We start from the raw sequence: 16,014 nt of genomic DNA, 5'->3' as shown, positions 1-16,014 counted from the left end.
TGATTCTGATTAAATTTCATGCCCATTCACTGAAACGTAGTCCCACTTCCTTCTTCAGTTCTTTTTATGAGAATGTTTACTTTTAAATACTGTGGAAAGGAAATATGAATAATTGTTACTTCTGGATTTTTAAAAATTGTTTTGTGGAGTTCCACGTAAACTAGTAAACAGTTGCTCCATTTGTTACAAATACAAGTAAATCTTATTTTAAAAGTAAATTCTGTTTGTAATAATTGTTTGGATACACTATATTTTTTAATATGCTAGTTGTGATAATTTTATGCCCATTAAAATTGTCCATAGTTATATTTTATGTTTCTAAAGTAACAGAATGACTTTCAATCGGGAAAATAAAAAAGAAGTGCTAATGTAGCATATATATTTTTTCAATTTTTCCTAAAATTTCCAATTTTTTTCTGGAAAGAACCTGGGTTTTTTACCGAGCTTCAAAATTTCCAGAAATTTTACATCTTTAGGCGATGTCAGAGGTTGTTGCGACTACTCTAGAGTAACGACTCTCCACATGCTTGTCTTTTAACAGTCTTTATTGGTGCACTCTATTTACAGTGTAACGGGGTGTTGGAAACATGTCTTCTTATTCCGATGCAGAATCCGGCTCTGCCCCCCTGCGCGACTTCCCCCAACATAAGAGTCGCGGGACAGTGAATCTCCTCCCCTTTCTTCTCCTCCGTAATTCCGGAACCGGGGGGAAAGGTCTACGCTCCGTGCTATCCCTTTCCCCCCCTTTCCCCTTCTCTCTCTTCCGCCTGTGGAGCCGGGGCTCTCCTATGCTGCTAGAGACCTGGCATTCTCTCTCTGTTTCCTGACTAGCCTCTTCAGAGCCTGCTCTTCCCTCGCTGCTTGGGGAGGAGCTACTTCTGATGAGAGGGGGAGGTTCTCTATCCTCTCTTCCCCTTACAGGCGAGACTCACAAGGGCTGCTGTGGAGAAGGTGCTATCTTTTACCTGTCTTGACACTGCTGCTAGCCAGTTTCGGGGTAACTGCAAATTCCAGTATTATAAGAATGAGGGTCGAAAAGGTAGTCTGGTTGGCCGGATTCAGACATTCAAACAAACCATACATTTGTGAAACTCAACCATGGTTTAATGCAGGCAGTCCTTGTTTTGAGTGGAGGTTATGGTTCAGCGTTGTGCATGCCTCTGCAATCGTGCATCATTCAAACGCATCTAAGTCGGTTGTTGCCTGTACTTTGTGTGAATGTGGAAGTGCCGAGGCTTGATCCCTAGGCCTTCTGCACGCAGAACTGTTGCTCCACCACCGAGCTGCAACCCTTCCCCGTAATATCCTCGAATTGTCTGGCGTGAACCAGCCTCCTGGACCTACGGGCCCACTGCCTTTTCCATAATGCAACCCCACCTATAACGCATTGCGGTAGTCAAATCTGGGAGCTGAGGCCAGGTCTGTTTCTCTGCAATTCCTTTTTCTCTCTGAGAGGTTCGATAGCAGCTGAAGAGCGTGGCCTTCCAAGGTCAACATTATGCAAGTGGGATTGCAGCAAAAACTAAACACGGGTTGCTCAAGCGCATGAAGTAGTGTATTTCTGCATTCGGCAAGGGCTGTTCACATACCTATCATCACCATCTCCATCACCATCATCATAGGCGATGAACCCATTTGGCTGGGTTGCGCCATAGACTTGCTAGGAAGGAATTGGCAGGGATCTACCATCGTGGCCAGAAGAGGGCTTGCCGCTGCTGTCACACAACTTGTGTGTTTTGCTAAGGAAGGAGAGATTGCACAACTGGCAGAGAAGTTAACTCTGGACTTTTGCACCGTGTTGGGCACATCCTTTCCGCGAAAAGCGACGCAGCAGATTTCATGTTGCGATGAAGAAAGGGGCAATGGGGGGGGGGGAGGAAGGCAAAAAGTCAAGTTTGGAAGTTGGGCTGGGGAAACCCAGCCAGATGAGCAGGGTATTAATAATAATAATAATAATAATAATAATAATAATAATAACAAATAATAAGGATTCTTAAAAGATAGAATATGCTGCCTTGGGGTGGGGGGTGGGGTAGAAAAACACAAATCTTTTGGGTTGCTAATTTCTGCAGGCAAGGCACAACTTCTTGTTGGGGCACACCTCTCATTATTTCCTGTGGGTTAGAAAAAGCTGACTCGGGTTTTGATTACAGGTAGGTAGCTGTGTTGGTCTGCTGTAGTCGAAACAAAATAAAAAATAATTCCTTCCAGTAGCACCTTAGAGACCAAGTAAGTTTGTTATTGGTATGAGCTTTCGTGTGCATGCACGAAAGCTCATACCAAACTGAAGAAGGAATTTTTGTTTGGTTTTTTTTTTTGGTTCAGGTTTTGATGTTAGAACATTGGCATTTATAAGAATGGGGACTAATTATAGTCTAAAGCGTAGTTCGACAAGAGAGGCCATTTGTGTTTCTATTAAATATTTCTCAGGCAATGTGATGAGTCACTAAATATAACTTCTGCACAAAATACCCTGATTGCCTAATGACTAGGTGTTGGTAACTGAAATGACACACAGGCACACACTCTTTCTCCCTCTCTCACCATCTTCCTTGCATAAAAAAATCTGGGAAGTGTCTCTCTGAGTGATGCATTAGTTGAGGTTGCCCAAGAACTGCAGAGTGACTTTTGATTGCAAAAGCTGTAAAAACATAACTTAACGTTTGAAGAAAAACATGTTGTATGACAAAATGTTTCTTCGGTATGTACGTTGACGAAGTTGAAGTGGGGAAGTGTTTGAAGGGTATGAATAAAATGCTCTCCTTAGTGGTGGGCAGGAAAACAACAAATATTTTGGAATAAAACCATTATGTCAAACACGAATCCATATTCCTTTTATAAAAGATGGCAAATGTTTATGGAATACCTAAATGGTTCAGACTGTGACAGGAATCCACTTAGCACTCATGGGAAAACGTGGCGTGATCTCTTAGAGTAATCAAACGGAACACGGGATGACAAAAGTCTGTCAGTTTATCAGTTGCTGGCTGCTGTAGCAATTGTTTCCTCAAAATTTATCTTCTGTGCCATGAATATAAATAAATGCAGTTATTTAGAATAAAACCGTTGTGGGAAACAAATGTGCTGTGGCAGTTAGAGAACTGAGGAGACGTGAGTTGAAACCCAGTTGGCAATGAAGTTTACCGGGCTAGTCCCTCTCAGCCCAGTCTTCCTGGCAGGGCTGTTGGGACGATGAAATGGGGAGGAGGGTTTTAAAAGAGAGAGGGTCAAATGTGGAGAACCCCTCATCCCACTGTAACCACTTGGTAAATTTGTTTTGTAAAAATATCCCCACCGCCCAGCAAAGTCATACAACTAGTGTGGCAAGTGATTGACAAGCAGAGTGTCAAGTGAGCCGCCGGTGAATGGTTATCTGTATCCATGTTGATTTGACGGTGATAATACTCTGGTGTTACCACCCTGAAGTGCAAAATATCTGCTAGCTTTAGAAATTCTTCTTCCTCCTCCTCCTCTTCTTCTATATACCATTAGGAGTATAGAATCTAGATCAGGGGTCAGCAAACTTTTTCAGAAGGGAGCCGGTCCACTGTCCCTCAGACCTTGTGGGGGGCCGGACTGTATTTTGGAAAAAAATATGAACGAATTCCTATGCCCCACAAATAACCCAGAGATGCATTTTAAATAAAAGGACACAGTCTACTCATGTAAAAACATGCTGATTCCCGGACCGTCCGTGGGCCAGATTTTGAAGGTGATTGGGCCTCATCCGGCCCCGGGGCCTTAGTTTGCCGGGCCTTAGTTTGGGGACCCTTGATCTAGATCAAGGGAAGTAATAGTACCACTGTATTCCGCTCTGGTCAGGCCTCACCTGGAATACTGTGTCCAGTTCTGGGCACCACAGTTCAAGAAGGATACTGACAAGCTGGAACGTGTCCAGAGGAGGGCAACCAAAATGGTCAAATGCCTGGAAACGATGCCTTATGAGGAACGGCTTAGGGAGCTGGGTATGTTTAGCCTGGAGAAGAAAAGGTTAAGGGGTGATATGATAGCCATGTTCAAATATATAAAAGGATGTCATATAGAGGAGAGAGAAAGGTTGTTTTCTGCTGCTCCAGAGAAGCGGACACGGAGTAATGGATTCAAACTACAAGAAAGAAGATTCCACCTAAACATTAGGAAGAACTTCCTGACAGTAAGAGCTGTTTGACAGTGGAATTTGCTGCCAAGTTGTGTGGTGGAGTCTCCTTCTTTGGAGGTCTTTAAGCTGAGGCTTGACAGCCATCTGTCAGGAATGCTTTGATGGTGTCTCCTGCTTGGCAGGGGGTTGGACTGGATGGCCCTTGTGGTCTCTTCCAACTCTATGATTCTCTTCTTCTTCTTCTTCTTCTTCTTCTTCTTCTTCTTCTTCTTCTTCTTCTTCTCCTCCTCCTCCTCCTCCTCCTCCTCCTCCTCCTCCTCCTCCTCCTGCTCTTCTTCTTCTTCCACTCATGAGGCCTGTACATCCTTCGTTTTAAATGTATGGTTAGAGCATGGGTAGGCAAACTAAGACCCGGGGGCTGGATCTGGCCCAGTCGCCTTCTAAATCCAGCCCGTGGACGGTCTGGGAATCAGCGTGTTTTTACATGAGTAGAATGTGTGCTTTTATTTAAAATGCATCTCTGGGTTATTTGTGGGGCATAGGAATTTGTTCATTTTTTTCCTTCAAAATGCAGTCCGGCCCCCCACAAGGTCTGAGGGACAGTGGACCGGCTCCCTGCTGAAAAAGTTTGCTGACCCCTGGGTTAGAGCTTTAGACTGCAATACAGCACTTGGAGAACTGCCTCCTTAATGTTTAAATCAATTTATTGTTTTCAGCTTTTTCTTTCACCTTTCAAGTGTCTTCTTCTTCTTCTTCTTCTTCTTCTTCTTCTTCTTCTTCTTCTTCTTCTTCTTCTTCTTCTTCTTCTTCTTCTTCTTCTTCTTCTTCTTCTCATCCTGTCTCTGGTGTTTGTCTGACTCCTTTAGAGCCATGAGCTGACTTGGTCTGGAAGAACAAATACCTTTATTTTTTAGTAAAATAAAAAAATTCCTTCAGTAGCACCTTAAAGACCAACTAAGTTTTTATTTTGGTATGAGCTTTCGTGTGCAGTGTGCATGCACACGAAAGCTCATACCAAAATAAAAACTTAGTTGGTCTTTAAGGTGCTACTGAAGGAATTTTTTTATTTTTTAGGTTTTTTTTATTAAAAAAATACACAAAATAAATCGTTTATTTTGCAGACGATATGAAAGAGGTTGATGAAATGGAAAGAGTGATGTTGGAATACGCTGCAATGAGCAGAGAAATGAACCACTATATGGAAGCAGTTGAAGACACTGTGAATCAGGTAAGCGTTACATGTGGAACAAGTTGTATGGCCCCTACATAGGCACACTGATTTGAAAGGTATTCTGACAAACTGGATAAAACTGAAGTTTGGCAGTACAGAAGAGCTGCCTTATTGCTTCATCTAGCTCAGTATTTCCTTCACTGAGCAGCAGTGACTCTCTGGGGGTTTTAGACGGGGGACATTCCCCGGAAATGCTGGGGGTTGAAGGTTGTTGAGGTGAAGCAATTTTTGGTGGATTTTAGTAGACATGTTCAGCTGACTTGTGAGCGATATGCAAGTCACTGTGAGATATCTGCCAGTTCCTGGAGTTCAAGTAATTTTTTTTCTTTCTCTCTCTCTCTCCTGCCTCAAATAACCCTTTACCCCGTGCTACTTATAAAACAATAAACATGTCTGATGAAAATGAAGGATTGTCAGTAATTCATACAATTGCGTGGCTTTGAAAGCCGAGTTGTTGTTGACTTAAGCTGCTGTTGGAGCGAAACAGCAGGTGAACTGTACCAACATCCTCTTTTGATTGATTCAGCAACCTGCTGAGTAAGAAATGAGCCATAGGATTACTGTGATGTTTCCAGAACGGACTGTGGGAAACCCTTTGTTTGATCAGGAGAGGAAACTCCCTTCTGTGAGACATTTATCTCACCTGTAAAATGACTTACCTTGCGCTACTTCTCCTTTCCAGCACGTTTGAACTACTGTATTTCTCTCTCTCTCTTCCACTTCCAAGTTAACCAACACCCTTTTAAAGACCAAGAACATAAACAGTGATGCCATTATTTGGCTTAGCTTTTAGGAAGAAAGCGAAAGACCAGATCCTCTTTTATATACAGTGGTGTCTCGCTAGACGAATTTAATTCGTTCCACGGGTCAATTTGTCTAACGAAAAAGTCGTCTAGCGAATCCCATAGGAATGCATTTATTTTTATTTTTACTTTTACACATAGGAACACATTAATTGAATTTCAATGCATTCCTATGGGAAACCGCGATTCGCTATACGAATTTTTCACAAAACGAATTCGTCTTGCGAGGCGACCTCCGCTCGAAAAATCTCTTCGTTAAGCGAAAAATTCGTCTTGCAGGGCATTCGTCTAGCGAGGCACCACTGTACAGCGTTACCAAAGCGAAACAAGCCATAACGGGGTAGTAGAGAGGGGTTGTTGTTGTTGTGTGTGTAATTGGTCTGTCCAATGGCAAATACCAAACACAACTTATTTCCTTAGATCCACTTTCCTATTTACTCGATCATAGGGTTGCACTGGGATACACAGAGCCTAGGGCTTGCTGATCAGAAGGTCGGTGGTTCGATTCCCTGAGACGAGGTGAGCTCCCGTTGCTCGATCCCAGCTTCTGCCAACCTAGCAGTTTGAAAGCATGTGAAAGTGCAAGTAGATAAATAGGTACTGCTCTGGCGGGAAGGTAAACGGCATTTCCGTGCGCTGCTCTGGTTCGCCAGAAGCGGCTTAGTCATGCTGGCCACATGACCAGGAAGCTGTACGCCAGCTCCCTTGGCCAGTAAAGTGAGATGAGTGCCACAATCCCAGAGTCGTCCGCGACTGGACCTAATGGTCAGGGTACCCTTTACCTTTACCTTTCGGGTTGCACTAAGTGCACAATATAGGTGTGACCAGAATGCACAAATAGATCTTCTATGCAGCTCTTTACATGCCAGGATTGTTGTTGTTTAGTCGTGTCCGGCTCTTCATGACCCCATGGACCAGAGCACGCCAGGCACTCCTCTCTTCCACTGCCTCCCACAGTTTGGTCAGACTCATGTTCGTAGCTTTGAGAACACTGTCCAACCATCTCGTCCTCTGTCGTCCCCTTCTTCTTGTGCCCTCCATCTTTCCCAACATCAGGGTCTTTTCCAGGGAGTCTTCTCTTCTCATGAGGTGGGCAAAGTATTGGAGCCTCAGCTTCACGATCTGTTCTTCCAGTGAGCACTCAGGGCTGATTTCCTTCAGAATGGATAGGTTTGATCTTCTTGCACTCGATGGGACTCTCAAGAGTCTCCTCCAGCACCATAATTCAAAAGCATCAATTCTTTGGCGATCAGCCTTCTTTATGGTCCAGCTCTCACTTCCATACATCACTACTGGGAAAACCATAGCTTTAACTAGGATTAAAGGTAAAGGGGTAAAGGGGACCCCTGACCATTAGGTCCAGTCGTGACCGACTCTGGGGTTGCGCGCTCATCTCGCATTATTGGCCGAGGGAGCCGGCGTATAGCTTCCAGGTCATGTGGCCAGCATGACAAAGCCGCTTCTGGCAAACCAGAGCAGCACATGGAAACGCCGTTTACCTTCCCGCTGTAGTGGTTCTTATTTATCTACTTGCATTTTGACGTGTTTTCGAACTGCTAGGTTGGCAGGAGCTGGGACCAAGCAACGGGAGCTCACCCCGTCACAGGGATTCGAACCGCTTAGCTAACAACAAATTGGACGGATCTCAGTTATCTTAAGAACATAAGAAGAGACTTGCTAGATCAGGGTAATGACTCATGGAGTCCAGCGACCAACCAGCTGCCTCCTGTAGTTTCAGAAGCATGTTACCTCTGACAGTGGAGCCCACAACAGATAGACATCATGGCTAGCAGCCACAGATAACCTTATCCCATCCATGAATTTGTCTAATCCTCTTTGAAAGCCAAATCTCTTTTTGAAAGCTACAGTTTTACTCCTCAAGAAGCCAACTCTCTTCTGAGGGTGTACAGTTCAGAATTTGCAAGCTTCCGTAGCACACACACGCACAAACACAGGGAACTTAGGTCCGACACCAGATTTCTGTTGCATAAGAATTTGTCTCCTGGATTTTACCCATCTAACTTCCCCAAGGCTGTAACTTGTCTGCTTGGCTGGTAAGGAATTTTTTGCTGGCTAGAAATGTGGTGGTGAAGGAGGAACAAAAGTGCTCCGATTCTCCCTTTCTGTTTGCATATTGGTTATGGGGAAACCAAAAGCCCTTCCTCTGTTCAGACACCTGGAGGAAATGGCATTCATTTGCTCGTGCAGAATTAATAGGGATGGTGGAGAAATTAGTTGGGTCTGCATTTTAATGCCAACGTACAAGATTTGGTCTTTGCAACCTGGCACATGGACTGAAACACGGCTTCTGGAACATGCAAGTCTCTGAATTCCGAGGTTCTGTTCTCCAGTTTTTAAAAAGTCTGCATGAACGTTAGAGGAAAGTGCACAAAAAATGCATGTATTCCACAGAAAAATGCATTACATTGGAGAAAATTTCTTGCAAAAATATCAGCAGTAGACAAAATTAAGAAGGTGTATGGATTTTCACACGAGTATCTTTCAGATATTTGAGGGCTAAGTTTGGTTTGTAGAACATGAGACCTTAAATCTCATAGGTTTGAGCCCCCATGTCAGGTAAAAAGATTCCCGCAAACCCTTTGAATTGTGCCTGGAATCGGACATGCAACCAGTGCAGCTGTTTTAAAGCAAGCGGAACACCAGCCGCTAATCTGGCTGCTGCATTTTGGACCAACTGAAATTTCCAGGTCATCTTGAATATGCACAGAATATGCTCCTGAAGAGTCCCGAGGCAACCTTCGACTGCAGCCATACATTGCCTCCGTCATCATCATCATTTTATTTGTATGCACCTTCTCATAGTTAAAACCACCTTCTCATAGTTAAAACCATACTCGGGGGCGGGGGATGTGGGTGGTGCTCTGATCTAAACTACTGAGCCTCTTGGGCTTGCTGATCAGAAAGTTGGCAGTTCCAAATCACATGACGGGGTGAGCTCCCGTTGCTCTGTCCCAGCTTCTGCCAACATAGCAGTTCGGAAGCACCTCAGTGCAAGTAGATAAATAGGTACCGCTGCGACGGGGAGGTAAACGGCATTTCCGTGCGCTCTGCTTTCCATCACGATGTTCCGTTGCGCCAGAAGCGTCGTGCTGGCCACATGACCAGGGAAGCTGTCTGTGGACAAACGCCGGCTCCCTTGGCCTGAAAAGCGAGATGAGCGCTGCAACCCCATAGTCGCCTTTGATTGTACTGACAGCAACTGTCCAGGGGTCCTTTACCTTTTTATTGTTTACCGTACAATATTAAACATATCACGTAATTTCAAACATAGCAAAAGTAGTCATAAACAATAGATAAAGCATCAAAAAGTCACACTGCCAAACTGAACCATTTCCACACGAATCGTAATAAGATCTAAAATAAAGATGCAAAAAAATAATAATACAGTCATACCTCATGTTACGTCTGCTTCAGGATGCGTCTTTTCAGGATATGGATGCGCCGAACCCAGAAGTCCTGGAATGGGTTACTTCCAGGTTCGGCGCAGGCGCAGAAGCACTAAATCATGCTTTGCGCATGCGCAGAAGTGCTGAATTACGTCACACACCTGCACAGACGCGGCACTTCAGGATGCGGCCTTTTCAGGTTGTGAACGGGCCTCCGGAACGGATCCTGTTCGCAACCAGAGGCATAGCTGCCAAGTTATCCCTTTTTTAAAGGGATTTTCCCTTATGCTGAATAGGCTTCCTCGCGAGAAAAGGGAAAACTTGGCAGCTATGACCAGAGGTTCAACTATATCAGTAACAGTAACCAATGTCTGCCTCCCCCCCCCCGAATATACCCCAGCTCCTTGCAGTTTGGGGGTTGTAGAATGAATTGGACTGATGCAAGAGGCTAACTGATTGCTGATTGGAGGAGGGAGGGAGGGAGTTCCAAGCAACGATTAACTTCTGGTGGGAAATGCTAGTGGTGGAATGTCTTCCTTCTCTGCAGCATTTATTATATAACAGTTTGAAGCTGGAAGATTTGCGAAATGCATGCTGATGGGAGTCTCTCTGAATATTCAGGATCAAGGCGAAGAGTTGCCCAAGAAGAATATTCAGGTTCAAGATCGATTAGTTGCACAATATGAGGAAACTTAATTCCATGGGCACAAGAACAGACTGTGATGTCCTGGAAGAATATAATCCATAAAACGTCGAGTAACACAGTTGCTAAGTGGCACTTTCACACAGCGTTGGTGAAAACATCATTACCCTAAGCCTTGAAAAATAGATAAACACACACTTCCTGATCGGTTGTTTGTGGGAATGGCTACAGCAGGATGGTAATTTGGCATAGCAACTTTTACACAGCCGCAAGTGGGGAGTATGTTAGTGGGGAAACTGAAATTCACCAGTAATCCCAATCCATAGCCCTACTGATTTGACTTCCCCTCCCAATGATCTTTGTGTCGCCATAGCTTTGCAAATTAGCCCATAAAAGGTATTATCACCCACAACAATGTTTAATAACCTGCTTGTCCGCATATACCTGGGTGAATCACCTGTGCCATGTCAGTAGCCTGAAAGGGAGAGAAAATAACCAACCAATCCCCCCACCTTATTCATAGTCGTTCTTTTCCTAAATCAGAAAAGACTTATTGGAACAGGGGTGAGGGACTTTTGGCCCTCCAGATGTAGCTGAACTACAATTCCCATCAACCACATCACGGGCAGGGATGGTGGGAGTTGTAGTTCATCTACATCTGAAGGGGAAGTGGTTCCCCACCCTCGTCTCAGAGGTCCATCAATTAGATGGAGGGTGGGGAAAGTAGGGTTCCGGTTCTTCCCTTTACTTCCCTTCCTAAGCTTCTCCGCATCACCCCATCTGTCATCGAAACCATCGTCTTGGACGCCACTCTTGGTTTTCTCTTGGTTTTCTAAACTGGCCTGTCTGGTGATTTCTCCAGACTGTGACTCTGTGAAAGACCACATACTTTGTACACAGAAGGTGCTAAGTCATGGTCTGAAGAACCAAGCTATTCCATGAGTACAAAAATATATTGGGGGGTGGGGGGAATACAGTACATTACAATGAGGACAGAATATATTCAGTTGCCACAAAATGCTAACTGGATTGCTAAGGGTGTCTTCTTCCCCTGGAAAATGGGAAGAGGAAATTAAATGGTGTATTCTGAAAGGAAATGGGATAGACCGGCTCCTCTCTGATCATCTTAGATCCTTCTTCTTATCCATTCATTTCTATTGAGAAAGTGCCTTCCATTATGGTTTGCTTGTGATGAGGGAGGGAGGACTTTTATATCGTCAATACCACTGTGCGGACAAGATATTTTTTGCGCTCTTCTCCAGTGATGTGGGGCAGGAATTTTCCCAGTGCTTTATTTTTCAACAATTCCCCCCCCCTGTTTTCATAAGTTATTAGTAACCACAGATATAGGTCAGCTGCAAATACATTATTAGGCAGTTACAGGTAGGTAGCCGTGTTGGTCTGAGTCGAAGCAAAATAAAAAATTCCTTCAGTAGCACCTTAAAGACCAACTAAGTTTATAATTTGGTATGAGCTTTCGTGTGCATGCACACTTCTTCAGATACACCAGATACGTGTATCTGAAGAAGTGTGCATGCACACGAAAGCTCATACCAAAATATAAACTTAGTTGGTCTTTAAGGTGCTACTGAAGGAATTTTTTATTATTAGGCAGGTTTGGTTTCAGTGTTATTTTCTGTTTTAGCTTTGTTTCCTGAAAACAAATAAAGACACTGAAATTTGCACTTGCAAATGGAATATTCCCCAATGCAAACCACCTTAATGTGGGTAGGGAAATTTTCTGGAAAAACCACATCACGGCTATTTCGCCCATTCCTATGAGATCCTGTGTGCCGGAAGTGGGAGGTGAGTTTTACATTTGCTGCTGCTGTGTTCTCCAACTGCAGGGCTTATCTTTTTCTTATAGGAGTGAAAAGCAACCATGCAGTTAACGTGGCTGGAAATAAGGATGTTGTAGGCCAGGCATCCCCAAACTCGGCCCTCCAGATGTTTTGGAACTACAATTCCCATCATCCCTGACCACCGGTCCTGTTAGCTAGGGATGATGGGAGTTATAGTCCCAAAACATCTGGAGGGCCGAGTTTGGGGATACCTGTTGTAGGCTGAGCTGAGAGGCCCTCTTTTTAGTCAGGCTCTAGCCGTTCGAGGATGCTCACCTGTCAACGGCACGCGGTCACAGTGAGGTTTCTCACTTGGTCTTCAGAAGCATTTCCTCCATCTTGGCTAGTAGCCTCCTTCTCCGTGATTTTTTCAAACCCGCTTTTAAAGCCTTCCAAGTTGGTGGCCATCGCTTCTTTCGGTGGAAGCAAATGCCATCGTTTAGCTATGTACTTTCACGGTTAAAGGTAAAGGACCCCTGGGCGGTTAAGTCCAGTCAAAGGCGACTATGGGGTTGCGGTGCTCATCGCCGAGGGAGCTGGCGTTTGTCCACAGGTAGCTTTTCCAGGTCATTTGGCCACCAAGAGTAAATCGCTGCTGGCGCACAGAGGACCGTGACAAGTGCCAGAGCGCACAGAAACTCGGTTTACCTTCCCACTGCAGTGGTACCTCCCGTGTTAACTCAAATCTAACGCTCACTTTTTGTGGCCAAGTTATGTTGCAGAAATTAAGGTGCACATAGGGTTGCCAGACTCAATAGAGGACAGGACTTCTGTCCCTTTAATTGCCCTGCTCTCTTGAGTCTGGAAATCTTAAAGAGAAACCAGCAGACCCTTTGCTTGGAAATTAAACAAAGGGTCTTCTGGTTTCTCTTTAAAGTTTCCAGACTCAAAATAGAGCAGGGCAATTAAAGGCACAGAAGTCCTGTCCTCTGTTGAGTCTGGCAACCCTAGGTGCACATTAGATTCAATGGCACATTTACAATCTCCAGCAAATACCCTTTTTGGGGTTTCAAGGTTCTGAAACTTGAGATGCACATTAGATTCAATGGCGCATTAGACTCGAGTAAATGCTGTACTTATCTACTTGCACTGGTATGCTTTCGAACTGCTGGCTTGGCAGAAGCTGGGGCAGGGCAACAGGAGCTCACTCCATCATGGGGATTCGAACCGCCGACCTACCGATCGGCAAGCCCAAAAGGCTCGGTGGTTTAGACCACAGCGCCACCTGCGTCCCCCTGTGAATCCTTTGGCGTTCAGCTTCATTGGGTATCCCAAAGTTCTAGTGTTATAAGAGAGGGAGAAAACCTTTTCTGGACCCACTTTCTATATGCTACGGGGTTACTCTTTTAATGTGACAATTATTTCTTTCCACCCCCCACCCCAATTTCTTGTTGAAGTTTCGAAGGCTGGAAAACACAGCTAAATTCACTTTGCATCCTAATTGTAATTGTGGAAAGTGAGAGGGGGGCACAGTTGAACTCCTTTTTGTTGCAACTCTCCCCCCCCCCCCGCCACAGGAAGTGTAGGAAACACAATGTTTTTTAATCTTCCAGTTATAGTATTTGTGGCATTTTGCTAATCCTTCTAAGTCTGGGGCAATAAGCTTCTCTCTGAATAAATCGAGTCCTGTTGTGAGCTAAAGCTCTGATAAGTTTCATTTTCCGGTTGGTCTGCATTTTTGAAGTGCTAAAACTCTCAAATGGGTAAAAATCCTTTCCTGCGTTTTTATAATCTATTAACATCCCAAGTGTTCTTTCATTTCTCCGTTAAGCAGATAGGGGGGGGGAATACCATGCAGGCTGATAACCTGCATTTTGATTTTTTCCAACGCCGGTTACACATTTCTAAAACGTAACTAGAAATGGCACAATTTGCTGGGGAACTTTCCTGAACACACCCCTTTGAAGCGAATGACAGGTGGCAACTTAGTTCATCGCGCCCATATGCCTTCAGAATGAATGGGCAATCCACATTGAAATCACAGAAGTCAGGCTGAATAAGACATCTAGCAGTGGCGGGGAGAGAATTGAGGACCCTCAAACGCTTCTTACACATCCCAAACTGCAAAATACATGCTTGTCATGTAGAGCTATTTTTGCTCATGGCTTTCAGGGTTAAGAAGAAGAAGAGTTTGGATTTGATACCCGGCTTTATCACTACCCGAAGGAGTCTCGAAGCGGCTAACATTCTCCTTTCCCTTCCTCCCCCACAACAAACACTCTGTGAGGTGAGTGAGGCTGAGAGACTTCAGAGAAGTGTGACTAGCCCAAGGTCACCCAGCAGCTGCATGTGGAGGAGCGGAGACGCGAACCCGGTTCCCCAGATTACGAGTCTACCGCTCGTAATACTAGTACATTATGTACTCATACTAGTACTAATGCTAGTACATTACGTTCTGTACAGTAAGTGCCAGTGCAGATTAATCTTTTGATAGGCCACACACACAGAAACCTAGAAATTAGAAAACCAGAACTGGCACACTGGTTAAGAGCTTTGGCCACTCTGAAAGAGAACATCTCACTTCAGGTTTCTTAAATAAGCCTGCCAACCTCAAAGGAGATACTCCTTCCTTTGCCTGTGTGTGGAGGTCAGTTGCACCCTGTGTTGAGGCCTTCTGCTGTGGTTTCCACATGCACTATGCTGAGCTAGTACAAAACTTCTTCTGAGAGTGGCATCTACATTGTAAAAGTTTCCAGTGGCTCCAATAGTTCATGTGAGATGATGGACAGGCCTGTTGTCCCTTATCATTGCCCCATGTGCACCACGGGGGCACCTCAGAATACACACAGTCCTCTTCTCTTGTATTACTGGGGAAGATTGGTAGTTGCAGGAAAGCTCAAGGCCATTCCCACCTCTGATGGCTCTCCTGCCAGAATTCTTGCTGGTGGACCCCCTTCTAGGTTGCTGGGCCCATTTTGATGGCAGCAGAAGATGGCAGCAGAAGTGGGCCAACTAGACAATCCCCGGGCAGCTGAGTCTAGGAGCTGCCGTAGTTTCCCACGACCCTACGCTTGGGGGCATTGTGGGAAATTAAAAATGGCAGAAATTAAAAATGGGTTTCCCAGCGGGTGCTGCTTTTCTAGTTTCCTACACCTCCCCAGAACAACGTACAGTGGTACCTCTACTTACGAATGTTTCTACTTACGAATGGAGCTCCGTCCGCCATCTTGGATGCGGTTTAGATAGGATTTTTTCTACTTACGAATTTTTAGATAGGGTTGCTTCTATGGTACTTACGAATTTTTTCTCCCAATGCATTCCTATGGGATTCAACTTACAATTTTTTTCGACTTACAGATGTGCATTCAGAACGCCTTAAATTCGTAAGTAGAGGTACCACTGTACAAGGGCACTGTGGGAAATTAAGATGGCGGCTAGTTTCCCAAATGCAGCTGCCCAACACAGATGGTGAGGTATCAGGAAAATAAATTGTTAAAATAAGTTCAGATACCCTGTTAGGCTGCAGAAGTTGCCCAAGTGTGCTTTGTGCAGGCCTGGGGAAGTTCTCTGTTCAGGGAGAATAATGGCTGCCATTATTGATTTCTCCCACAAGGAATGTCAGGGCTCATTGGAACATTTTGAAAGCAACTGTTTCAGAGGAAGCCTGGGCTAGGGTGACACCACCATACCTTTGGAAAGTGATGAAGTGCCAGTATTGATACCTGTGGAGAGCGGAGAGCTGCATTGCCATGTGATTCCGGCAGCCCATTGGCAGAGCCTGCTGAGTTTTATTTTTATTTCTTTTCTCAAACATGTTTTCTGTAAACTCTTGGTGCATTGTTTGGTCGCATGACTAATGCGTGTTAGCGGATTTGTGTTAGGTCCTGAGTCACCGCTTTGTTGTATTATGACTTACATCCCTATGGAAATGAAATATGGCAGAGGACTTTAACCTTTTGTTCCAGGGATGTGTTTTCACATAGCCGTTCTGTGTCAACACAGCCTCTTGTTATGGGACAAACATTTTGGCTGGTGAAAGCCTTCTCCTTT

General features: G+C 44.7%; 1 protein-coding gene across 2 annotated transcripts in view; it reads left to right on the top strand.

Annotated features, from left to right (window-relative positions):
- The window catches only part of NSMCE2 (NSE2 (MMS21) homolog, SMC5-SMC6 complex SUMO ligase), a 222,341-nt gene that overhangs the window by 27,659 nt on the left and 178,668 nt on the right, over nucleotides 1-16,014 (top strand). For both annotated transcript variants that reach the window (XM_060277624.1, XM_060277623.1), the window contains exon 3: nucleotides 5,221-5,327. In XM_060277624.1, the coding sequence (XP_060133607.1) occupies nucleotides 5,221-5,327 (107 nt within the window). The remainder of the gene's footprint in view (nucleotides 1-5,220; nucleotides 5,328-16,014) is intronic.

This window comes from Zootoca vivipara, chromosome 8 (assembly GCF_963506605.1).
Source record: "Zootoca vivipara chromosome 8, rZooViv1.1, whole genome shotgun sequence".
Classification (NCBI taxonomy): domain Eukaryota; kingdom Metazoa; phylum Chordata; class Lepidosauria; order Squamata; family Lacertidae; genus Zootoca; species Zootoca vivipara.
This window is presented reverse-complemented; position numbering and strand designations above follow the sequence as displayed.